The sequence below is a fragment of the Ochlerotatus camptorhynchus genome, unplaced genomic scaffold (genome assembly GCF_037179485.1).
Source record: "Ochlerotatus camptorhynchus isolate MF236.1 unplaced genomic scaffold, CSIRO-AGI_Acam_v1.1 ptg000060l, whole genome shotgun sequence".
NCBI lineage: Eukaryota > Metazoa > Arthropoda > Insecta > Diptera > Culicidae > Ochlerotatus > Ochlerotatus camptorhynchus.
The window spans coordinates 143,182-169,449 of NW_027040550.1; the positions used below are offsets into that span (position 1 = coordinate 143,182).

The window sequence follows — 26,268 nt, forward strand, 5'->3', positions numbered from 1 at the left end:
AATCACCCATAATTGCTAATTGTACCATTCTCCATTGGCCACTAGCGCCAAATTGGTCGAAAGTGGAAAATTTATAGAGAAAATCAGGAGATGCTAATACCACAGAGAACAGACATGGAGGCTCGAACAAAATTTCTCTGAAAACTTGTGTAAAGATTCCTATTCGACTTAAGCACCACTAAAGGCGACTTCCCCACTTAAAAACCCTCTTTGACAACATGATGGCGCTGGCGTTGCACAAATTACACTAGACACTAAGTGCTAGTAGCGCCAAGTGGCAATTTTCAACAGAAAATTTATCGATACTAGCGCCAAATTGGTCGAAAGTGGAAAATTTAGAGAGAAAATCAGGAGATGCTAACACCACGTAACGGCGACGTTCCCACTTATTTTACACAAGTTTCTGACCGAGCTTGAACGTCTGTTCTCTGTGCTAATACCACGTAACGGCGACGTTCCCACTTATTTTACACAAGTTTCTGATCGAACTTGGACGTCTGTTCTCTGTGCTTTACACAAGTTTCTGATCGAACTTGGACGTCTGTTCTCTGTGGTAGTGGTGAGATCAAAGCTGACAGCATACAGTGAGCTATTTTGTGCAAATTAAACATTTTTCGATTTTCTGCATTCAAAATAAATCACTGTACCTTTTTTCATGGCTAGCGACATCTGTTGCCAAAATCAACCATGCTGGAAAAATACATTACAAAATCAGACAAAACCATCGATTATCCCCTTGGAATCGGTTTGAACGCACTCGTTTCGACTCCCGCAAGCGCACCCCGCATTGAACGCACAGTTAATGACAGCTGTCATTAACAGTGCGTTCAATGATTGCTCCCTCGTCCCGAAAAGCTGCTGGCCATAATAGTTATTGTCATTTTTTACTGTGAAAAATATATAATTACCACTTTTAATGGTTTGCCATCTTTCGGAGCGAAAATGTTGGTTTTACTAGTAGCAGTAGCATAATTTCTGTGCCCGAAAATCGATCGTCGTCTATTGTGTGTGAAAATCTCGTGAGAAGGACATTTTGCGGTAGTGTAACATTTTGATCTCGGTGGTTTGTGTAAATCTTCGTCGTCGTAGTCGTCAAAACAGGCTTCGCTCGCTCGGGGTGGGAACAATCCGAGGTGCTGAACTGGCATCAGCAGCAAAATGTCGACGGGACTGGTGGACAAATCGTTCGCAAGTAACGATGAACTGTTCTACCTAAAGTGGAACAACTTCCAGAAGAATGTGAGTACCCAGTTCGAGAAGCTCCGGGAGGAGGACGATCTGGTGGACATTACGTTTGCCTGCGAGGGCAAGAAGCTGACCGCACACAAGCTGGTGCTGTTTGCTTGCAGTCCGTTTTTCAAGGAACTGCTAAAGGTAAGCATTTGCTGAGAGGATTTATTGTGAGACACGGGAATGATGATTGATGTTCGTATTTTGCAGAAAAACCCATCTCCGCATCCGGTATTCTTTATGAATGATGTGAAGTACGATGTGCTGAAGGCTATTCTGGAGTACATGTACCTGGGCGAGGTGCACATTACCAATGAAAATTTGAAGGATTTCATCAAAACTGCTGAGGGATTGCAGATTCGGGGTTTGAGCAAGGAGAATAATGTGAGTGGCATTCTTGGGTTCCTATGAAGTCAGATTTAATGGTAACAATTAGAATTAGGGCATCTTAATATATGTTTGAAGTGAAGCAAGGAAGGTGGTGACTAATCCCGGTTAAGTTAATATTAGTTGTCGTTGAAACCTTACCATATTCCATTCTCAACCAACATCAGGCCTTATCAAATACACAGGGTGACGTTGTGATGCCTCCCTCGAATCAGGTTCCCATGCGCAAGGAAGAGAAGGATCAATCAGTAGTGGAGAACGTCCATCTGCTGGACGAATTCTGTCGCAAGCGTCCGGAGTCGACCGGCGAGCTGGTTCAGACCACCGTAGGGTTGAACATCAAGCGGGTGAAAACCGTCGATACCCAGATTCCCTCGGTCAGCGGACAGGACAGTGGTAAGATGATCCCAACGTTCTATTGGCTGGGGGAGAACCAATTGAATTCAATATTAATTTTCAGTATCTAATGTAGAACCGAAAGTGGAAATGGTGGAGTATTTGGAAACGGAAGGCACCGATCACCAATCGCCGACCTACTGCAGCATGGATAATTTCACGGAAAAGAGCAATTCGCGGAATAACATTGCGCATATGAATCAGTTGAATGCCTGTAAGATCGAGGAATCTTGCCCTAGTTTCGATCCACTTTTTAAAACTTTGATCAATTTCAGCTGGCTTCACCCAGACCCAAACGCAACCGAGCAGTTCCGGACACCAGCAACAGCAACAGCAGCAGCAGCAACAACAACAACAACAGCACGTTCAACACGAGTACAAATCCGAAGAGGACAGCAGCTGGATGGACAAATCACTGGACAACATTTCCGTCAACTCCGAACAACCATCGGGCAAGTATAAAGGCAAATCCGGTGGCAGCCGTTCGAACCGTTCCTCCGAGGACAAAACAAATTGCTTGACGCCTCGCTGCTGTCCCGTTTGTTCCCGCCTATATTCGAATGTATCCAACCTGCGGCAGCACATGCGATTGATTCACAACCCAACCGCGGTCTGCTGTCCCATCTGCCAGAAGCACTTCAATTCGGAACTCTACCTAAAGCGACACTACTCGTCGATCCACTCGATCAACACCGGCAATCAATCCGACGGGGAACTGGCCGATCAGAAACCACCGACGTCGCAGCTGACCGGACAGCAAACGCAAACTCCTCAACAACAGCAGCAACAGACTACCCAGCAGCAGCAGCAACAGCAGCAAGCTCAGCAACAGCAACAAACCCAACAAGCACCGGCACCGGCTGCGACCAACACCTGGAATCCATATCACCATCACGATACGACGCAACTGGTGAATCCGTTCATCAAATAATCACTATTAGTCGGCGCTAGTGGTAAGTCACACGTGCAGGTACAACAACAACAACAGCAGCAGCAGCATAATAATCAGCAGCAACAGCAATGTCTTTCTCAGTTGGTCACAATCTGTTCGTTGGGCCAGTTTGCTGCCCAAAGCCAAAGTAGCGGTCCCAAGCAGTGAGTCGAAGAACATATTCAATAGGCAATCCGATGTCTATGTGCGGTTTAGTGTGTCCTTGTGGAGCTGCTAGAATCTGTCCAAGGTAGCAATATTTGTAGCTTGTGTAACGTGTCGGTCATTACATTGTTCGTTTGGAATTTCTTAACCGTTATGTGCGTCACGTCACATAACGGGTAATAATTTTATTTTTTGGGATTGTTCATGAGCTGTTCTGTGGATTTTTTTTAAAGGAAAATTTGCCTGTCTGGTGCAGGGCTGATACGTAGTGGTTAACCGATTTGAAATTATCCGGAGGTCCTTGCAGAAGGCCTTCAATATTTTCGTGTTATTTTCCTCTGAGAGTCCAGTCAAATACAATCAGAAATTCGCGCGTTCAAGTGAAAGTTTTCCTACCCACCTACCTAAGTGGCATCCACTGCTCGTTTTCGACTTCTGTCGACATGCTTGATTGAAGGTGAGTCGCCATGTGCCCTTGGGTATGCTTCTGCTGAGATGCCCCTGTCAGATTCCAATTCAACGTTTGCTTGCAGATTTCGTTTCCGCCCCATTCGTAGTGTTGCAGTGTTGCAACCACCTGGAATTATCAGGGAAGTTCAGTCGAGTGTCTGAATCTGTCTCAATTTTTTTAGTTTTTGCTGAATGATTCTATGTTTAAGACTCTTAAAGTTAACGGAGATGCGCAGAAGGACACTTTGACTATTTGGAGGAATATTTTCATAGCCCATAGCATATTTGGAAGCCCTTGTCACCGATTTTGAACACAGGAACGGGACGACTCAGATGGCGGCAGCGACAATCTGGATTACAGGGAAAACGGCGAAGCTCGACTGTGACGAGTGGATTATCACTCCGAGCACGATGCCTCTGGTAACATGTGTAACGGCAAACTTACAATGTTTGAAAAATCATAGCTTACCCATTTAGTGACGAGTTTCAAATCTATGGCACCATTTGCAACTACATACTTAGAAGATTTCTTTGGTATCAATAGATTTAAAATCGATCGATTAATTGCTGAGCATTGATTTTTCAAACATTGCCAATTTACCGTTGCATCCCTAATTACAAATGTGCGTTCCGTTGGTGGCGATGGACTATAAACGTGAGCAGGAAGGAAGGAAGACGTTTATCTCGGACGTCAGGTAAGTTTCAGTGAAGAAGTCAACAAGCTCTATGTCATTGCTCTTGAGCAAGCAAGCAGTCCAGTTGACTATTTTTATCACTGCATACATGGCCACTGATAATAACGCAGCGAGAGAGTAACTTTTTATCAGAGGTATGTAGTTAGTTCTAAAAACTGCAGTTTTTAGATTTTTCTCATGCAACTGAGTAGATGTGACTCTCTCTCTCTCTCTCTCTGAGTTATTCTCAGTGGCCGTGTTGGCCATATTCAATGACAAAATGTCATCGGCGAAGCCAAGAAGCTGAACGGACTTCCTGAAAATCGTACCACTCGTGTCTATCCCAGATCTTCGGATTACACCTTCCAAATCGATATTGAACAGCGGACATGACAGCCCATAACCTTGCCGTAGCCCTCTTCGCGATCTGTGCACCTTCCTCTCTTTAAACACCCCTATTCCGTATTCCGTTCGACACAGATATCCCATACATTTTTTTTTTAAAATTAGTTATCCGTTTCGAACGGAATGCAGCATTACGGGTGCACATTTTACTAACAACAACATCTGTGACATACTGACTTGAGTAAGCTATATGATGTTCCTGTTGTTGAATCGATCATCATCGATTGATTTAAATTGAGTCCAACTAACCGCAGCATTTTTGCCCCATATACATTGCTAAGCCAGTTAAAAGCGGATAGGTCCTACCACAAAAGCGTTTAAATGAAAGTTTTAACAATTGTTGAGTTCTCTACAGCAATCATCTTACTGCATATGAAATTTTTTGTACAAATAAAAGTAAAACGAACACGAAACTATGTTAAAACAAGAAACACACAAGGCAGAGCCAACACGATCGTATAAAATAAACTATAACAACACAACCGGACTCAAATTAAACTGAAACCCCAATATCGCAAGTTTTACTCGAAATCCAAATTCAAAAAAAAAAAAAAACCCTACCTAGATAATAAACCATGATTAAAGATATGAAACACAAAATGTATAATTGTACTTAGAGAAAAAGGATAAAGTTAATTCTTGTTCTCGTATCTAGGCCAAGAAGCGAATGGAGACGAACGGAAAACAAAACAAAAAAGTGTACAAAAGAAGAGAATTCGTGAAGAAAAGAGCCTACCGTTTTTTTTTTTAAACTTTAGTTAATAACTTCGTGGTGTGCCTGTTTCGTTTTGAAGAGTTATCGTTGTATACCCTAATTTAACCCCTAACAACCTTGGCGGAACGAGGAATCAAGGAAATGTTTACTTTCATTTAGGTAATTCTAAACGCATGTTTTGTGACAAATTAGCATTAAGGATCATTGAGAAAAATCTTCACTGTGCGTAGAGGTAAGGTAATTTGCTGATAAGCAGAGAAATAAACCGGTTAGGTAAATAGTGTTTAGGGAAAGATTCTCTGGAAGAAAGAGCAGTTAGTGTTTAAGAAATACATAAACAAAAAGATACCCTACGGTAGAAGATTCCCTCATCCTCAAGTAGGGAGAGCGAGAGAGAGAGAGAGAGAGAGAGAGAGGGTGGTGTGTAGTAGCATTATGGGCATCATGTCGTGCATGTAAATACAAGTTATATTGGACAAATTGATTGGAGAAGAAATAAAATAAAATAATGATTAAAATTAAACTTTGTGTGCCTTTTGTATTTTTTTAAGAATCTGATTTTTTTGAAAATAATTCTAGATAGAGCTGGAATAAGGGCCAATGTCGCAATGGGCTTGAACTGAGAAAAATGAATCTGAAATTTTGAACAAGAATAATGCTCAACTTTTTGGCTCAGCTCTGGTACTCTCTTCGGTCCCAAGCTAATCGATTCACCCCTCGAAACATAGGAAAATCCACTAACCCCTCATTTTATCTGTCATACTTTCATAGCGAATCAAAACAAAAATAGTGTAGTACTAGAATTTTGACTAGAATGGGGTACGTAATCGATTTGCTTGGGACCAATAGGCTAGTCAAGTAGTGAGCCAATTTAAAATCGTTAGTTTCGTATTGATTGTTGGTAATACGCCCGTTTGCTTTGACAAAAGCCATTTCGCCCCTATGTTTTCGCCCGCTCGTTTTTGATATGCACGGAAACAACTCAAAATTAAGTATTTTTCACTCATCTTGACACCTAAGTGCAACCAGTCAAAATTGAGTTATCTGCGAAGTATCCAATGTCAAGTATTTTGCGAAGACACCCTTTTGAGTAAAATGTAACTGTTTCAATAATACCAACAATCAATATGAAACTAACGATTTGAAATTGGCTCACTACTTGACTAGCCTATTGGTCCCAAACAAACGATTAACGTATCCCATTCTAGTTGGAATTCTAGTACTACACAATGTTTGTTTTGATTCTCTATAAAAGTTTGACAGATAAAATGAGGGGTTAGTGGATTTTCCTAAGTTTCGAGGGGTGAATCGATTAGCTTGGGACCGAAGATAGTACCAGAGCTGAGCCAAAAAGTTGAGCTCATTTCATCGGGACCTTCTGGTCTAGAGTTACCTTTATCGAAGACAACAAATCAAGAAGACTGGCAACTTTGCCAGAAGCCAAGCGACAAGTACAGCAACGCTGCGCTTGAGTGAAGGTGGAAGCAACGCATAGAAAAATGAGCAAATACACAAACCCTTCGTCTGAGGATGTAATCTTTGCTATCAAATTCGTTCTAAGCATTTCCCTTTGAGCGGCAGATGACGCGATTGTACCTGTCTCATAGCGTTCGTATGAGAAAATGGAAGAGATGCCAGTCTTCTTGATTTGTTGTCTTCGCCTCTATGATAATACCAACAATCAATACGAAACTAACGATTTTAAATTGGCTCACCACTTTAGTAGCCTATTGGTCCCAAGCAAACGATTAACGTACCCTATTCTAGTTGAAATTCTATTACTACACTATGTTTGTTTTGATTCGCTATGAAAGTTTGACAGATAACATCAGGGGTGTGTGGATTCATGCAGAACATGCAGGGGTGAGTGAAATAGCTTGGGACTGCTTGGGACCGTTGTTCTGGTACTGAGTGAGCCAAAAATAATAATGATTTTCTTCAGGACCCAGTGGTCTTAGAGTTACCTCTATGATTGCACCCTGCAGGGAAAGACGAAACAACTCAAAATCGACATTGAAAGTATTTAAAAATAAGTACTCCGCCAACACTACTGTTCTGGGTGAAATTTTGTTCTCATTGATGAGTACTTTTAACTTAAACTTGAAGTATAACCAGAACACTTACTTTTCGTTAATTTTACTCAAACAGTCTTGAGAGAGTTCTTATTTTTGAGGACTTCTTATCTCGATTTTTTGTTTTTTTGTTTTCCGCGCTACGAAAGTATCCAAAATCAAGTGTTGCGTTTGCACTTCATTTTGGATGAAAAATCGTAACGTGCGCCATGTTTATTTCTGCTTGTTCGTCGCTTGCTCCGCCAATTGATGATTCCGTCACAGACAAACAGACATAACACATTGAATATTTCTCACTGTAAAACATAGTCGCTAAAACATTACCACCATCTGTTAAGTATACTGTGGTGGGTAGTACTAACAATCAATACGAAACTAACGATTTTAAATTGGCTCACCACTTTAGTAGCCTATTGGTCCCAAGCAAACGATTAACGTACCCTATTCTAGTTGAAATTCTATTACTACACTATGTTTGTTTTGATTCGCTATGAAAGTTTGACAGATAACATCAGGGGTGTGTCATTCCTAGTTGAACACTCAGTCGGTTAACAACGTCCCGGTCTCAGTCGCGCGGCATCTAGTTTTTTTCGGTGTTTTTTTCCGCCCGAGCGGTTTTTTCACCCCCCCATTGGGTGCCCCAAGTGACCAGTGTGCAACAGAGGAAGTGGAATTCCATGGGCCGAGCCCCTTGGAGTTGCCATCCAGCTTTAATCCACCCCGGTAATCCATCCGGTCGTCAAGCCATTTTTTCATCATCGTGCCGACCCACCAACACCAATCATCACTATAGTCGCTATATTCATAGTCTGGCGGATAGAATCTCGGGAACCAATTGAGCTGTCAAATAACGGAACCAATCGAGCAAATCACAACCAATAACAGAAAAAGAGCACATCAGCTATTGCGAACAAAAATTCGGAAACTCTTTTCTCGTGACTCAAGACTCGCCTACGCAAACTAACACCATCTTTGGGTTGAGGAAAGTTTCCCCTATCCGATGATGCCGGTAATTTGTAATCGATTGGCGAGGAAGCATAATCAACGTTTTGTTTATTAAAGTGGATAGTACCTTTTCAATTGTTGGTCTAAAATATATTGAATTGGTTCCGCTTTTTGATTGCTCGAAATTCTATCCACCAGACTATGAATATAGCGACTATAATCATCACCACCAGCAGCAGCAAACGGACCATCTAGCTGCAACGGCTGATAGGTTGTTTACAACCGGCATAAGTATTAGACAATACATTTTGCAAGTCCATTGCCTCCCTATTGTAGTTTAATTTTGCCTCGTGGCGCGTGACTCTGTCTCTCACCCCTGGTAGGGGAGTATGGGTCATAGTGAGACAACTTTTTGCAAGTAGATATAAGTTTTTTTTTTTTTTGCTTCGATTTTTTTTTTTCTTTTTGATTTGTTCGTACGTCGGGCAAAAAATTTAATTACTAGTAATTAAAATTAATTAATTAGTGAAGGTTTTATTTTTTTTCCTTCTTAAGTGGTTGCGCACCGCTTTTGCGCAACACTTATGGCATCTTCCGATGCCTACGTTACGCGAACCAGATACTATGAACCGTCTTCGAAAGGACCATGGGTTGTCTTTTTTCGGCCCAAAAATAAACCTTTGAAAACTCTCGACATAACGAGAGATTTGCTGCGTAAGTATCCGGGAATCTTGGTACACAAAGAAAGATTCAACAAACTGCGTGTAGAAGCACCGACTTATGATGTGGCAAATAAAATTGCTGATCACGAGTTGTTTAGTGTTGAGTACAACATCTACATCCCTTCTCGAGATGTGGAGATAGAAGGCGTGGTCTCCGACGCGAGTCTGACTGTCGAGGACTTGAAACATGCCTCGGGAACTTTTAAAAACTCGACATTCGCTACCGCGCTAGTGAAGATACTGGATGTTAGGCAACTGCATTCAGCATCTTTGCTAGACGGTAAAAAAGTTTATAAACATTCAGACTCGTTCCGGGTGACTTTCGCAGGTTCAGTTCTCCCAAACTTTGTTAAAATTGATGGTGCTTTTTTTCCGGTGCGACTGTTTGTACAGAGGGTATATAATTGTACCAACTGCAAAAGGCTGGGACACTCGGCCAGCCATTGCGGCAACAAAACTCGTTGTGGCAAATGTGGTTAAAACCACAAAGAGGATTCTTGCCACAAAGAATCAGTAAAATGCGCTTACTGTGGCGAGAATCCTCACCCCTTGCAGGAGTGCCCGATGTACAAACAGCACTCCGATAAAGTGCAGCGTTCAATCTCTGGACGCTCCAAGCAGACATATGCTCAAATGTTGAAGGCTGCATCAGCCGTCCAAGATGCAAACCAATTTTCGGTTTTGTCAGTTGAAGAATCGGACTCTGACTCATCCGATGAAGGTGATTCTACGGTGGTACACGCACCTTCAAAAATTGACGGTTCCTCAAAAAGAAAATGCCCCTCCCCGAAAGTGCGCCGTAAGAAAACTAAAGTCACCTCCAGACGATTGCCAAATTCCCAGGGTAATGGGGATGAAAAAACAAAACCGAAGGCTCCTGCTGATCCAATCCCTGGATGCAGCAAGAATTCTCCGCCATTGCCCAACAAAGATAAAAAAAAATAAAAAAGCTGCTCCTCAAACTTCTCAAAAGAAATCCAAGTCCGAACGAGGTTTGCTAGCTTTTTCGGACATTGTGGAATTCATATTAAACATGTTCAACATACAAGACCCTCTAAGAAGCTTAGTTTCTGCCTTGCTTCCTACGTTAGAATCATATCTTAAGCAATTGACTGTTTCATGGCCCCTCCTTGCATCAATCATATCTTTCGATGGATAATTCGTCGAACGAGGTTGAAGATATGATCACGGTGCTACAGTGGAACTGCCGTAGTCTAGTGCCCAAACTAGACTCGTTCAAATTTTTACTTCACAATTCTGATTGTGATATATTTGCTCTCTGTGAAACATGGCTTTCTTCCGATAAAGAACTCAACTTCCACGATTTTAACATTATACGCCTGGATAGAGACGATTCTTATGGAGGAGTACTTTTAGGGATCAAAAAGTGCTACCCTTTCTACAAAATTTCCCTTCCTGCTCTATCAGGCGTCGAAATCGTTGCTTGCCAAATAAATGTGAAGAACAAAGATCTTTGCATAGCTTCAGTATACGTTCCACCAAGAACCTCCATTAGCCGTAGTCAACTCTGGAATCTAGTTTCGATTCTTCCATCCCCAGTATTAATTCTGGGTGATATGAACTCCCATGGTACTGGGTGGGGCGATCTATATGACGACAATAGAGCGGCTATTTTTTACGATTTATGTGACGATTTCAATTTGACTATTTTGAACACTGGTGAAGCGACACGTATAGCAAATCCTCCGGCTCGAGAAAGCCGACTCGACCTATCTTTGTGTTCAAGATCGCTATCATTGGATTGTCAGTGGAAGGTTATCAATGATCCCCATGGTAGCGATCATTTGCCAATCATCATTTCAATAAAGTGTGGCCCTCACTCTGCAGAACCATCTCGGGTTCCATTTGATCTTACAAGGAACATCGACTGGCAGAAATATGCAACGGCGGTGACAATCGGTGTCGAATCAATAGATGCGCTTCCACCATTGGAAGAATATCGATTCCTAGCCGATTTGATTTACAAAAGCTCACTGGAAGCACAAAAAAGAAAAGTTCCAAGTGCACCCTTTAAAAGGAGACCAGCCACACCTGGTTGGGACGAAGAATGCACAAAATTGTATGTAGAAAAATCTGATGCTTTCAAAGCTTTTCGTAGACACAAAACCTCCACTTACTTCGAGGAATATTCAAAGCTTGAGACAAAGCTGAAACAATTAATCAAAGCAAAAAAACGCGGTTATTGGCGCAATTTCGTCGAGGGACTCTCACGAGAAACCTCAATGAACACCTTGTGGAGGGTGGCTCGCAACATGCGTAACCGCTCATCTTTCAATGAGAGTGAAGAATACTCCAACCGATGGATATTCGATTTCGCTAAAAAGGTCTGTCCGGACTCAGTTCCAGCACAAAATATTCTTCGAGAAGCGTCTCCTAGTGGCGGCTCTCTGGATCAGGCATACCAAAAGTACCGCCTCATGACAGTATTCCAACGGCTGTCGCTTTCTTTTTCCTACGACAGCCTTGAGATTGAGCTATAAGCGACAGCCCACAGTGAGGCTGTTATACGACATGCAACGTTGCCGTCTTGTGCAGTATACGACAGCTCGTTCTTAGTCATGTATTTTGTTCGTTCGGCTATGACAGCCTCGGATGGTCATTCGTAACGTTCCTCGTACATACAACAAGCAGTCCGTCAAACTGCCGATTCGTTGCTGCTGTCTTTGAAATTTTGTTTGTATGTCGTAAGACTGCTACTACACTACCAGTGTGGCGCCGGAGCTCGTTCGGTTGCTATCACGTTCGTGCTGCCCATTGCAAAATTTTCATCCGATATTTTTTTAAAAACGCACGGTCTCCGGCGAAAAATATAGCCTACCCGACACCAACCTGACTTCCACCAAACCCCAACCCGATGTTGGCCCGACATTGACCCGACATAAACACATAATTGACCCGACATCGACCCGACATTTGGCCGACGTCGACCGTAAATTGACCTTACATTGATCCGACATCGGGCCGACATATCTGTTCGGGATCATTCTTCTGGGTATCTTCCATACTCTACTGCCGTATATCAATTGTATATAATGTCTCGTGACAGCCTTTTCGTGACAGCCACTTGGGTAAGCTGAGGGATGTCGTCGGTTTGTGAAGGCTGTTATGACGACAGAAACATTGAGAACCTGGTCATAAAGAAATGTATAAATACAGCCCATTCGGTTCACTACGTTCCAAGCACGATGATTTTAGCAAAGCGGGTATAGATGCGACTGTTCTTAATACAGCTTTCATTCGTTGGTGCGTGCGCTGTTGCCAATACACTTCGAATTCAGATATGAACGTACGGTAGCAAGCGGCAGTAAAGCACACAAAGCAACAGTCAATTCAGGTATAAACCAACTGTCGCGAGGAGGCTGTATTTTTTGGAAGCCTGCTCTGGATAGACCATTCTCAATGCTGGATTTCTCTATGGCTCTTCTTTCATCGAACAACTCCTCACCGGGAAGCGATATGATTAAATTCAATCTTCTGAAAAATCTCCCAGATATCGCTAAAAGACGCTTGCTAGATTTATTCAATTCCTTGCTAGAAAACAACATTGTACCGCCTGAATGGAGACAGGTCAAAGTAATAGCCATTAAAAAACCTGGCAAATCAGCGTCTGACCATAACTCATACCGTCCGATTGCTATGCTTTCGTGCATTAGGAAATTGTTGGAGAAAATGATCCTTCGGAGACTCGATCACTGGGTCGAATCAAATAACTTGCTATCAAATACACAGTTTGGGTTCCGCAAGAGCAAAGGAACAAACGATTGTCTAGCGCTGCTTTCCACAGATATTCAACTGGCCTTTGCACACAAGGAGCAATTGGCTTCAGTATTCTTGGACATTAAGGGGGCTTTTGATTCAGTTTCCATTGAAATTCTGTCAGACAATCTGCACAGATGTGGACTTTCTGGAATTTTAAATAATTTCTTGTACAATTTGTTGTCAGAAAAGCAAATGAACTTTTCTCTTGGACAACTGACAACTTCCAGAATTAGTTACATGGGCCTGCCCCAAGGCTCATGTCTCAGCCCTCTTCTTTATAACTTTTATGTCAAAGATATCGACAACTGTTTGGCAGAACAATGCACGCTAAGACAACTTGCAGATGACGGTGTGGTTTCCGTAAGAGGTCCACATGCCGTGGACTTGCAAGGACCATTGCAAAATTCCTTAGATAACTTGTCTTCTTGGGCTATGAATCTAGGGATCGAATTCTCGCCGCAGAAAACTGAACTGGTAGTGTTTACTCGAAAGCGGTACCCAGCCCAAATGCATCTTAATCTTTTGGACAGAAACATTACTCAATCATTGTCTTTCAAGTACCTTGGGGTCTGGTTTGATTCAAAGTGCACTTGGAATGCCCATATTACGTATTTGAAGCAAAAATTTCAGCAGAGGATCAACTTTCTCCGTTCAATTTGCGGCACATGGTGGGGTGCTCATCCGGGAGACCTCATAACGCTTTATAAAACAAGTATTCTCTCTGTTCTAGAGTACGGCTCTTTCTGCTTTCTCTCGGCAAGAAAAAGTCACCTAATAAAATTGGAACGAATTCAATATCGTTGTCTGCGTATTGCTCTAGGCTGTATGCACTCAACGCATAACATGAGTCTCGAGGTTCTGGCAGGAGTAACACCCCTCCAGAACCGTTTCTGGGAGCTCTCTCTCAGAATACTAATCAAATGCGGAGTGACGAACACACTTATAATTGCTAATTTTGAAGAAATTCTTGGGCTGAACACACAATCTCGATTTATGAGAATCTACCACCACTACATATCATCAGATATGTGTCTTCCTTGTTATACTCCAGACCGTGTTCACTTCACCAATCGCAGTTCCTCAATTGAATATGATCTGACCATGAAACAAGCAACTCATGGGATTCCCGATCAACTTCGACCTATTATTATCCCACGTATTTTTACTGAAAAGTACCAACAAGTCAATTGCATGAAAAGATATTTTACAGACGGGTCCCGTCTCAATGGATCCACTGGCTTCGGTGTCTTCAATGAAAACTCTAGCGCCTTCCGCAAACTTCAGGAACCTTGTTCCGTTTTTGTTGCTGAGCTGGCAGCAATCAACTTCGCATTGGGGATGATTTCCAACATGCCCGCAGACCATTACTTCATCTTCTCGGATAGTCTCAGTACGATTGAGGCTATTCGGTCGATGAAACAAGGTAGGCACTCATCTTATTTCCTTTCAAAGGTAAGGGAGCAGATGTGTGTGCTGGTCGAAAGATCATATATGATTACCTTTGTATGGGTCCCCTCACATTGCTCAATCCCAGGCAATGAGAAGGCGGACTCTCTCGCAAAGGTGGGCGCGCAGGAAGGCGAATTGTATGACAGGCAAATTTCACACGATGAATTTTACCATTTAGTGCGTCAGAGTACCTTTTCGAGTTGGCAAACCGATTGGGACACTGGAAATCTTGGACGGTGGTTACATTCAATTATTCCTAATGTTTCTTCGAGAGCGTGGTTTAAAGGCTTGGGCTTAAGTCGTGACTTCATTCGCGTGATGAGTAGACTTATGTCCAACCACTACTCGCTAGATGCTCATCTCAATAGAATAAACCTCGTGGACAGCAACATCTGTCGGTGTGGAAACGGTTACGATGACATCGAACACGCAGTTTGGCAATGTACGGATAATGAGGCCGCCAGAGAGCGACTTTTGAATACCCTCGAGGCCCAAGGAAGACAACCCTATGTTCCTATCAGAGACGTGTTGGCAACCCGTGATCTCTGCTATATGCAGTCCGTTTATGTTTTTCTTCAAATGTCTAGTATAAGAATTTAATTCCTTTTGTCTTTTGTCTCTCTTTATTAGTTTTTGTTTGTCTTGTCCCCCCGTCTCGATGAGTCTCATCGTCGCCCACTGGTCACCCACCATAGCCGGTCGAACTCCGGACGAAGCTAGAACAGCACTACCGTTCATACTGGCGACAACGCTCTGATGAGACAACGAAACCCTACCCCAAGCTCCTCCCCTGATCCTATCCTTCGAAAATGTACCCTTCTAACCTCGAGTAAGCCGCGAGTAATCGGCCCAACTCCTACTAGACATAGAATTAAGTGAATTTTGTTACACACAGTGAACAATGAATTATCGGCTCCGTAAAGCTAACGCGATTGAGCCTTCCAAATAAACGAACTAGATAAAAAAAAAAAAATCAGGGGTGTGTGGATTCATGCAGAACATGCAGGGGTAAGTGAAATAGCTTGGGACTGCTTGGGACCGTTGTTCTGGTACTGAGTGAGCCAAAAATAATAATGATTTTCTTCGGGACCCAGTGGTCTTAGAGTTATCTCTATGAGTTGAGCACGTTATTTCGGGACCTTCTAGTCTTAGAGTTACCTCTATGATACCACAGAGAACAGACGTTCAAGCTCGGTCAGAAACTTGTGTAAAATAAGTGGGAACGTCGCCGTTACGTGGTGTTAGCATCTCCTGATTTTCTCAATAAATTTTCCACTTTCGACCAATTTGGCGCTAGTATCGATAAATTTTCTGTTGAAAATTGCCACTTGGCGCTACTAGCACTTAGTGTCTAGTGTAATTTGTGCAACGCCAGCGCCATCATGTTTTCAAAGAGGGTTTTTAAGTGGGGAAGTCGCCGTTAGTGGCACTTAAGTCGAATAGGAATCTTTACACAAGTTTTTAGAGAAATTTTGTTCGAGCCTCCATGTCTGTTCTCTGTGATGATACTAAGGATCTGAACCATTTGGTGGAATTTTTAAACTTTTGGTTAAAATTTGACAGATGGAAAGTTATCGATTAACCGTGGCTCGAAAACCGGTCGATCGACAGCACGGGAATTTTCGAACATGTAAAATAACTTTCGAGTGTCACTTTTAACCACGAGTTAAATTTAACCACAGAGAAGAGACGTTCAAGTTCGGTCAGAAACTTGTGTAAAATAAGTGGAAACGTCGCCGTTACGTGGTGCTAGCATCTCCTGATTTTCTCTATAAATTTTCCACTTTCAACCAATTTGGCGCTAGTATCGATAAATTTTCTATTGAAAATTGCTACTTGGCGCTACTAGCACTTAGTGTCTAGCGTAATTTGTGCAACGCCAGCGCCATCAGGATGTCAAAGAGAGTTTTTAAGTGGGGAAGTCGCCGTTAGTGGCGCTTAAGTCGAATAGGAATCTTTACACAAGTTTTTAGAGAAACTTTGTTCCAGCCTCCATGTCTGTTATCTGTGATTTAACTCCGCAAATTGTACACAGCCTAAAGCCACAGAGAACAGACATGGAGGCTCGAACAAAATTTCTCTAAAAACTTGTGTAAAGATTCCTATTCGACTTAAGCGCTACTAACGGCGACTTCCCCACTTAAAAACTCTCTTTGACATCCTGATGGCGCTGGCGTTGCACAAATTACACTAGACACTAAGTGCTAGTAGCGCCAAGTGGCAATTTTCAACAGAAAATTTATTGATACTAGCGCCAAATTGGTCGAAAGTGAAAAATTTATTGAGAAAATCAGGAGATGCTAACACCACGTAACGGCGACGTTCCCACTTATTTTACACAAGTTTCTGACCGAGCTTGAACGTCTGTTCTCTGTGCTAAAGCCTAGTATACAGATCGAAGCGAAACGAAAATTGAAGCACGCGAAAAATCATGAAATTTCGCTAACGAAAAAGGTTGTGAAAAAATGTGGGTAAATAATACCCAGTATACAACCGTGAACTGATTCTTTAAATGGGTATTTATCACCCATTTTATGATTTAAAAATTCTCCCATTTTTTGACAGATGCATACATGGTTTGTAAATGGGTATTTTGTTTACCTATAGTCCTCTCCAGCCGGGTTGGTATTGGTGCGAGTTGCGTGTGTTAGTGAGATGAAATTTTTTGTTAGCTGTGAGAATTTTTTTGTTTGCTGTTAGAACTGTCATTCTAAAGTAACAATAAACAACAAAACGAAAACAAACCCTACGCTTGCACGGTAAAGGGCCACCCACATTCGATCCGTTTGCGTTGCGTTGACGTAAATTTGACAGTTAGACAATAGATTTAGCTGTCACTTTGCCGCAACGCGTTCGATCCGGATCTAATGTGCGTGGGCCTTAACAGTCAAGTACCCTTTTGTGAGTAAAGGTTAACCCATTTTTGATAAAGGTGGTTTTACCATAGAGGTAACTCTAAGACCACTGGGTCCCGAAGAAAATCATTATTATTTTTGGCTCACTCAGTACCAGAACAACGGTCCCAAGCAGTCCCAAGCTAATTAACTCACCCCTGCATGTTCTGCATGAATCAACACACCCCTGATGTTATCTGTCAAACTTTCATAGCGAATCAAAACAAACATAGTGTAGTAATAGAATTTCAACTAGAATAGGGTACGTTAATCGTTTGCTTGGGACCAATAGGCTACTAAAGTGGTGAGCCAATTTAAAATCGTTAGTTTCGTATTGATTGTTGGTTTTACTCATTAATGAGTAAATTATTTTAACAACAATGAGTTTCTGCTAACAGTTACTACTTAATTGGCATAATGAATTACTCATTAATTAGTGGTGCCACTCTTATTTACAATGGGTTCACTTTTACTCATAAATGGATGTTTGATTCTTACCGCGCACATGACAGTATAGGCTAGTGTGTGTAAAATTATGTTATTAGTGTAGTGTTCGTGACATCCTGCTTGGAGAACTCAATTAATGGGTTTTCGCGAAACACCGTGTAGGTAGAAGTTTGTGATGTTTGTGTTTGTTCTTTTTTTACGTGCACGCTTTTTCAGTGGGCGCGCTGCTGGCGACTTGCCAGCTGTATGTGCGATATTTGTGTTTTTCGACCAGTTCACATTCTTTCTCAGTCGAGCGTTGGGCCAAGGTGGTTCAGTTTTTTTTCGCTCTGTTAAAATTAATACAGTTAAAATATACACAGCAAAAAAAATATAATATCGATCAATGTAATTCAAGCTGATGTATGAAATAATGAGGTAATAGAAAAAAAGCTGATACATACAATATTACATCAATAGATGTAATTTTGTTCGCAAAATCGATGTACATCGTAAAATCGATTTACATTACACTACCGATGTATGTAATATTCAACAACTTTTTTTTTTCTCTGTAGTGCTCAATTTCAAAGTGCTTCAAGCAGCCGCCGTTCACAGCCACGTCACCATCATTAGCTCATCAAAATCGTCGTTGTGCGCCGAGATAAGGGTAGGTAGCAGTTTGTGTTTTTTTGTGTTTGTTCTTCTTTTATTTTACGTGGGGCTACGCCTTTTTTAACTTTACAAACGGTCAATGATATCAACCAAAATTTGAATTCAGGTTACTCGTAAATCGCAAAAAGTGCAGGAGCTCAGCGACGAGTAAATTTGCCTCTTGTTTTTTTCCAGGTTTTTCTAGGAAAAAAATCCCGTATATGAGAAAAGTAAGATTGGATTCTCTCAGTTTATCTTTACTACTAATAGACTGGGTAAAATTTTCGTCAATTTTCCTCATTTTCCGGCGAAATTTTGAGGTTTTAAAAAAAAATCTCATCGCTGAGCACCTACACTTGTTGCTATTTATAAGTAAATTGAACTCAAATTTGGGATGATCTCATTGACCGTATGGAGGTCACATTGCGAAATCGAAAATGACGCATGTAACAAAAATGGAGATGTTTTCAAACGCCAAACAACGTCGACCAAAAAGCGCCACGCCGAGTCCGCCAGGCGGTCAGTGGGCGCGCTGCTGGCGACTCGCCAGCTGTATGTGCGATATTTGCGTTTTTCAACCAGTTCACATTCTTTCTCATGCGTGCCGAGATAAGTGTAGGCAGAGTTGCAAAAAATCAAATTCATTTTGCTGACGCCGCAAGAAGTGAGTCAATACGGAATTCATTATGTATCTTTCCACGATTTCCACCCAATGAACGACAATGGCGCTAATGATTTTTGCTTTCACTCCTTATGCATTTGATATTTCACGCAATCTTTCCATATTATTTCGTATTTGGATTCAATGAGAATGAACCAGGAAATAATTCACGTTCATCTTGTCATGTCACAAGGACTGAAAAATTGATTCATTTCACTTAATATTTACGTAATGAATGTTCCAAGCATAGCAACGCGGCACCTAAAAAAACAATTTTGGTTGAACAAAATTAACGTTAACAACAATGAGTTTCTGCTAACAGTTACTACATAATTGGCATAATGAATTACTCATTAATTAGTGGTGCCGCTCTTATTTACAATGGGTTCACTTTTACTCATAAATGGATGTTTGATTCTTACCGCGCACATGACAGTATAGGCTAGTGTGTGTAAAATTATGTTATTAGTGTAGTGTTCGTGACATCCTGCTTGGAGAACTCAATTAATGGGTTTTCGCGAAACACCGTGTAGGTAGAAGTTTGTGATGTTTGTGTTTGTTCTTTTATTACGTGCACGCTTTTTCAAAACTACCCAAATTTGGGTAGAATCCACTCGGATCGGTCAAAACTGAACCTACCCAAAAATAGGTAAACTGTGTTGGGAGTGACAAGTTGACCAATTAACAACATTGACATGAATCCGATCGACGTTGTTCATTTGTCAACTTGTCACTCCCAACACAGTTTCCCATTTTCGGGTAGGTTCAGTTGTGACCGATTCGGGTGGATTGTACCCAAATTTGGGTAGTTTTGAAATAGCGTGTAGGCCTACGCCTTTTTTAATCTATATACACGGCCAATGAAATCAAACCAAATTTGAATTCAGTTTACTCATAAATCGCAAAAAGTGCAGGAAACCACCGATGAGTAAATTTGCCTCTTGTTTTTTCTTGGTTTTTCCAGGAAAAAAAAAATCCCGAATGTAAGAAAATTAAGATTGGATTCTCTCATGGTGGTAAGCTCCAACCGGTATTATCCTTGGATTAAATCCTCATCAAGAACGTCTGGCTGATTTTATGTTGACATCAGGTTTAGTCAACACGACTCTAAGCAAACATTTTGCGGGTCATCCAAACAGGAACGGTATTAAAAGTTAATCCGAGTTGGAGCTCACCGCCGTCAGTCTATTGGTACTACTCCAAAAACTGAGTATTTTTTGTCAATTTTTGAGGTTTTCCATAGGAGGAAAATCTACTCATCGCTGAGCTCCTGCACTTTTTGCGATTTATGAGTAAATTGAACTTAAATTTGGGATGATCTCATTGATCGTATGGAGGTCACATTGCGAAATCGAAAATGACGCATGTAACAAAAATGGAGAAGTTTTCAAACGCCAAATGTCAACCAAATAGCGCCACGCCGGTGATCCGTCCAGTCCACTGGGCGGTCAGTGGGCGCGCTGCTGGCGACTTGCCAGCTGTATGTGCGATATTTGTGTTTTTCAACCAGTTCACATTCTTTCTCAGTCGAGCGTTGGGCCAAGGTGGTTCAGTTTTTTTTCGCTCTGTTAAAATTAATACAGTTAAAATATACACAGCAAAAAAAATATAATATCGATCAATGTAATTCAAGCTGATGTATGAAATAATGAGGTAATAGAAAAAAAGCTGATACATACAATATTACATCAATAGATGTAATTTTGTTCGCAAAATCGATGTACATCGTAAAATCGATTTACATTACACTACCGATGTATGTAATATTCAACAACTTTTTTTTTTCTCTGTAGTGCTCAATTTCAAAGTGCTTCAAGCAGCCGCCGTTCACAGCCACGTCACCATCATTAGCTCATCAAAATCGTCGTTGTGCGCCGAGATAAGGGTAGGTAGCAGTTTGTGTTTTTTTGTGTTTGTTCTTCTTTTATTTTACGTGGGGCTACGCCTTTTTTAACTTTACAAACGGTCAATGATATCAACCAAAATTTGAATTCAGGTTACTCATAAATCGCAAAAAGTGCAGGAGCTCAGCAACGAGTAAATTTGCCTCTAGTTTTTTCCAGGTTTTTCTAGGAAAAAAATCCCGTATATGAGAAAAGTAAGATTGGATTCTCTCAGTTTATCGGTACTGGGTAAAATTTTCGTCAATTTTCCTCATTTTCCGGCGAAATTTTGAGGTTTTCAAAAAAAAATCTCATTGCTGAGCACCTACACTTGTTGCTATTTATAAGTAAATTGAACTCAAATTTGGGATGATCTCATTGACCGTATGGAGGTCACATTGCGAAATCGAAAATGACGCATGTAACAAAAATGGAGATGTTTTCAAACGCCAAACAACGTCGACCAAAAAGCGCCACGCCGAGTCCGCCAGGCGGTCAGTGGGCGCGCTGCTGGCGACTCGCCAGCTGTATGTGCGATATTTGCGTTTTTCAACCAGTTCACATTCTTTCTCATGCGTGCCGAGATAAGTGTAGGCAGAGTTGCAAAAAATCAAATTCATTTTGCTGACGCCGCAAGAAGTGAGTCAATACGGAATTCATTATGTATCTTTCCACGATTTCCACCCAATGAACGACAATGGCGCTAATGATTTTTGCTTTCACTCCTTATGCATTTGATATTTCACGCAATCTTTCCATATTATTTCGTATTTGGATTCAATGAGAATGAACCAGGAAATAATTCACGTTCATCTTGTCATGTCACAAGGACTGAAAAATTGATTCATTTCACTTAATATTTACGTAATGAATGTTCCAAGCATAGCAACGCGGCACCTAAAAAAACAATTTTGGTTGAACAAAATTAACGTTAACAACAATGAGTTTCTGCTAACAGTTACTACATAATTGGCATAATGAATTACTCATTAATTAGTGGTGCCGCTCTTATTTACAATGGGTTCACTTTTACTCATAAATGGATGTTTGATTCTTACCGCGCACATGACAGTATAGGCTAGTGTGTGTAAAATTATGTTATTAGTGTAGTGTTCGTGACATCCTGCTTGGAGAACTCAATTAATGGGTTTTCGCGAAACACCGTGTAGGTAGAAGTTTGTGATGTTTGTGTTTGTTCTTTTATTACGTGCACGCTTTTTCAAAACTACCCAAATTTGGGTAGAATCCACTCGGATCGGTCAAAACTGAACCTACCCAAAAATAGGTAAACTGTGTTGGGAGTGACAAGTTGACCAATTAACAACATTGACATGAATCCGATCGACGTTGTTCATTTGTCAACTTGTCACTCCCAACACAGTTTCCCATTTTCGGGTAGGTTCAGTTGTGACCGATTCGGGTGGATTGTACCCAAATTTGGGTAGTTTTGAAATAGCGTGTAGGCCTACGCCTTTTTTAATCTATATACACGGCCAATGAAATCAAACCAAATTTGAATTCAGTTTACTCATAAATCGCAAAAAGTGCAGGAAACCACCGATGAGTAAATTTGCCTCTTGTTTTTTCTTGGTTTTTCCAGGAAAAAAAAAATCCCGAATGTAAGAAAATTAAGATTGGATTCTCTCATGGTGGTAAGCTCCAACCGGTATTATCCTTGGATTAAATCCTCATCAAGAACGTCTGGCTGATTTTATGTTGACATCAGGTTTAGTCAACACGACTCTAAGCAAACATTTTGCGGGTCATCCAAACAGGAACGGTATTAAAAGTTAATCCGAGTTGGAGCTCACCGCCGTCAGTCTATTGGTACTACTCCAAAAACTGAGTATTTTTTGTCAATTTTTGAGGTTTTCCATAGGAGGAAAATCTACTCATCGCTGAGCTCCTGCACTTTTTGCGATTTATGAGTAAATTGAACTTAAATTTGGGATGATCTCATTGATCGTATGGAGGTCACATTGCGAAATCGAAAATGACGCATGTAACAAAAATGGAGAAGTTTTCAAACGCCAAATGTCAACCAAATAGCGCCACGCCGGTGATCCGTCCAGTCCACTGGGCGGTCAGTGGGCGCGCTGCTGGCGACTTGCCAGCTGTATGTGCGATATTTGTGTTTTTCAACCAGTTCACATTCTTTCTCAGTCGAGCGTTGGGCCAAGGTGGTTCAGTTTTTTTTCGCTCTGTTAAAATTAATACAGTTAAAATATACACAGCAAAAAAAATATAATATCGATCAATGTAATTCAAGCTGATGTATGAAATAATGAGGTAATAGAAAAAAAGCTGATACATACAATATTACATCAATAGATGTAATTTTGTTCGCAAAATCGATGTACATCGTAAAATCGATTTACATTACACTACCGATGTATGTAATATTCAACAACTTTTTTTTTTCTCTGTAGTGCTCAATTTCAAAGTGCTTCAAGCAGCCGCCGTTCACAGCCACGTCACCATCATTAGCTCATCAAAATCGTCGTTGTGCGCCGAGATAAGGGTAGGTAGCAGTTTGTGTTTTTTTTGTGTTTGTTCTTCTTTTATTTTACGTGGGGCTACGCCTTTTTTAACTTTACAAACGGTCAATGATATCAACCAAAATTTGAATTCAGGTTACTCGTAAATCGCAAAAAGTGCAGGAGCTCAGCGACGAGTAAATTTGCCTCTTGTTTTTTTCCAGGTTTTTCTAGGAAAAAAATCCCGTATATGAGAAAAGTAAGATTGGATTCTCTCAGTTTATCGGTACTACTGATAGACTGGGTAAAATTTTCGTCAATTTTCCTCATTTTCCGGCGAATTTTTGAGGTTTTCTAAAAAAAAATCTCATCGCTGAGCACCTACACTTGTTGCTATTTATAAGTAAATTGAACTCAAATTTGGGATGATCTCATTGACCGTATGGAGGTCACATTGCGAAATCGAAAATGACGCATGTAACAAAAATGGAGATGTTTTCAAACGCCAAACAACGTCGACCAAAAAGCGCCACGCCGAGTCCGCCAGGCGGTCAGTGGGCGCGCTGCTGGCGACTCGCTAGCTGTATGTGCGATATTTGCGTTTTTCAACCAGTTCACATTCTTTCTCATGCGTGCCGAGATAAATGTAGGCAGAGTTGCAAAAAATCAAATTCATTTTGCTGACGCCGCGAGAAGTGAGTCAATACGGAATTCATTATGCATCTTTCCACGATTTCCACCCAATGAACGACAATGACGCTAATGATTTTTGCTTTCACTCCTTATGCATTTGATATTTCACGCAATCTTTCCATATTATTTCGTATTTGGATTCAATGAGAATGAACCAGGAAATAATTCACGTTCATCTTGTCATGTCACAAGGACTGAAAAATTGATTCATTTCACTTAATATTTACGTAATGAATGTTCCAAGCATAGCAACGCGGCACCTCAAAAAACAATTTTGGTTGAACAAAATTAACGTTAACAACAATGAGTTTCTGCTAACAGTTACTACATAATTGGCATAATGAATTACTCATTAATTAGTGGTGCCGCTCTTATTTACAATGGGTTCACTTTTACTCATAAATGGATGTTTGATTCTTACCGCGCACATGACAGTATAGGCTAGTGTGTGTAAAATTATGTTATTAGTGTAGTGTTCGTGACATCCTGCTTGGAGAACTCAATTAATGGGTTTTCGCGAAACACCGTGTAGGTAGAAGTTTGTGATGTTTGTGTTTGTTCTTTTTTTACGTGCACGCTTTTTCAGTGGGCGCGCTGCTGGCGACTTGCCAGCTGTATGTGCGATATTTGTGTTTTTCGACCAGTTCACATTCTTTCTCAGTCGAGCGTTGGGCCAAGGTGGTTCAGTTTTTTTTTCGCTCTGTTAAAATTAATACAGTTAAAATATACACAGCAAAAAAATATAATATCAATCAATGTAATTCAAGCTGATGTATGAAATAATGAGGTAATAGCAAAAAGCTGATACATACAATATTACATCAATAGATGTAATTTTGTTCGCAAAATCGATGTACATAGTAAAATCGATTTACATTACACTACCGATGTATGTAATATTCAACAACTTTTTTTTTTTCTCTGTAGTGCTCAATTTCAAAGTGCTTCAAGCAGCCGCCGTTCACAGCCACGTCACCATCATTAGCTCATCAAAATCGTCGTTGTGCGCCGAGATAAGGGTAGGTAGCAGTTTATGTTTTTTTGTGTTTGTTCTTCTTTTATTTTACGTGGAGCTACGCCTTTTTTAACTTTACAAACGGCCAATGAAATCAACCAAAATTTGAATTCAGGTTACTCATAAATCGCAAAAAGTGCAGGAGCTCAGCAACGAGTAAATTTGCCTCTAGTTTTTTCCAGGTTTTTCTAGGAAAAAAATCCCGTATATGAGAAAAGTAAGATTGGATTCTCTCAGTTTATCGGTACTGGGTAAAATTTTCGTCAATTTTCCTCATTTTCCGGCGAAATTTTGAGGTTTTCAAAAAAAAATCTCATTGCTGAGCACCTACACTTGTTGCTATTTATAAGTAAATTGAACTCAAATTTGGGATGATCTCATTGACCTATGGAGGTCACATTGCGAAATCGAAAATGACGCATGTAACAAAAATGGAGATGTTTTCAAACGCCAAACAACGTCGACCAAAAAGCGCCACGCCGAGTCCGCCAGGCGGTCAGTGGGCGCGCTGCTGGCGACTCGCTAGCTGTATGTGCGATATTTGCGTTTTTCAACCAGTTCACATTCTTTCTCATGCGTGCCGAGATAAGTGTAGGCAGAGTTGCAAAAAATCAAATTCATTTTGCTGACGCCGCGAGAAGTGAGTCAATACGGAATTCATTATGCATCTTTCCACGATTTCCACCCAATGAACGACAATGGCGCTAATGATTTTTGCTTTCACTCCTTATGCATTTGATATTTCACGCAATCTTTCCATATTATTTCGTATTTGGATTCAATGAGAATGAACCAGGAAATAATTCACGTTCATCTTGTCATGTCACAAGGACTGAAAAATTGATTAATTTCACTTAATATTTACGTAATGAATGTTTCAAGCATAGCAACGCGGCACCTCAAAAAACAATTTTGGTTGAAAAACAAGTTGAACTATCTTGGTAGTATTATTTTTTATTTCCAAATAAAAGTGTGAAGGATGTACCGTCATTCTCATCGTTTATCTTTACTCAATCAGATGTACACAGGTATGGCCCTGTGAATTTGTCATCTCTATTACTCTCCCGCTGCTTTACAGAGCTGACGTCACACAACGGGAAAACGAAAGAGACGAAAAATTCACTAGACCATACTTCAAGCTGAACATTGCATTAGGTCCTAAGTAACATTGCTCGATTCTCTTCGTCGACTTTCTCTTTCGTTAATAACATGAGCACATAACCGTTTCTTGTTTTGTTTGTCGT

The 26,268-nt window shown here is 40.9% G+C and overlaps 2 protein-coding genes across 9 annotated transcripts in view; both read left to right on the forward strand.

The window, feature by feature from the left end:
* Positions 1-827: 827 nt before the first annotated feature.
* LOC135717512 (modifier of mdg4-like) lies at positions 828-5,876 on the forward strand. Of its 3 annotated transcripts, none has more exons than XM_065239627.1 (5): positions 828-1,374; positions 1,441-1,614; positions 1,785-2,013; positions 2,078-2,227; positions 2,289-5,876. In XM_065239627.1, exons 1-5 carry the CDS (start codon positions 1,159-1,161, stop codon positions 2,942-2,944), a joined length of 1,425 nt encoding a protein of 474 aa, XP_065095699.1. In that variant the 5' UTR covers positions 828-1,158; the 3' UTR covers positions 2,945-5,876. The 3 variants fall into 3 exon arrangements, with proteins under 3 accessions (XP_065095699.1, XP_065095700.1, XP_065095702.1); XM_065239628.1 differs by having other exon boundaries at positions 2,090-2,227; XM_065239630.1 differs by having other exon boundaries at positions 1,803-2,013.
* An 11,806-nt stretch (positions 5,877-17,682) lies between these two features.
* Positions 17,683-26,268, forward strand: part of LOC135717513 (uncharacterized) — a 99,773-nt gene continuing 91,187 nt past the window's right edge. For 2 of the 6 annotated variants that reach the window (XR_010520322.1, XR_010520323.1), the window contains exons 1-5: positions 19,661-20,609; positions 20,750-21,133; positions 22,708-23,128; positions 23,269-23,360; positions 24,937-25,028. The gene's annotated coding sequence lies outside the window, so the exon portion shown is untranslated. Of the gene's footprint in view, positions 18,080-18,219; positions 18,312-18,333; positions 18,616-19,659; positions 20,610-20,749; positions 21,134-22,707; positions 23,129-23,268; positions 23,361-24,664; positions 24,797-24,936; positions 25,029-26,268 lie in introns of those variants that run through there. The other 4 variants (XM_065239632.1, XM_065239633.1, XM_065239631.1 and 1 more) reach the window with 4 other exon arrangements.

Bases quoted from the DNA above. Each gene is read 5' to 3' on its own strand.
- LOC135717512 (XM_065239627.1), top strand. From the start codon at position 1,159: ATGTCGACGGGACTGGTGGACAAATCGTTCGCAAGTAACGATGAACTG. The intron at 1,615-1,784 runs GTGAGTGGCATT...AACCAACATCAG, and splicing joins GTTTGAGCAAGGAGAATAAT to GCCTTATCAAATACACAGGG. The intron at 2,228-2,288 runs GTAAGATCGAGG...GATCAATTTCAG, and splicing joins TATGAATCAGTTGAATGCCT to CTGGCTTCACCCAGACCCAA.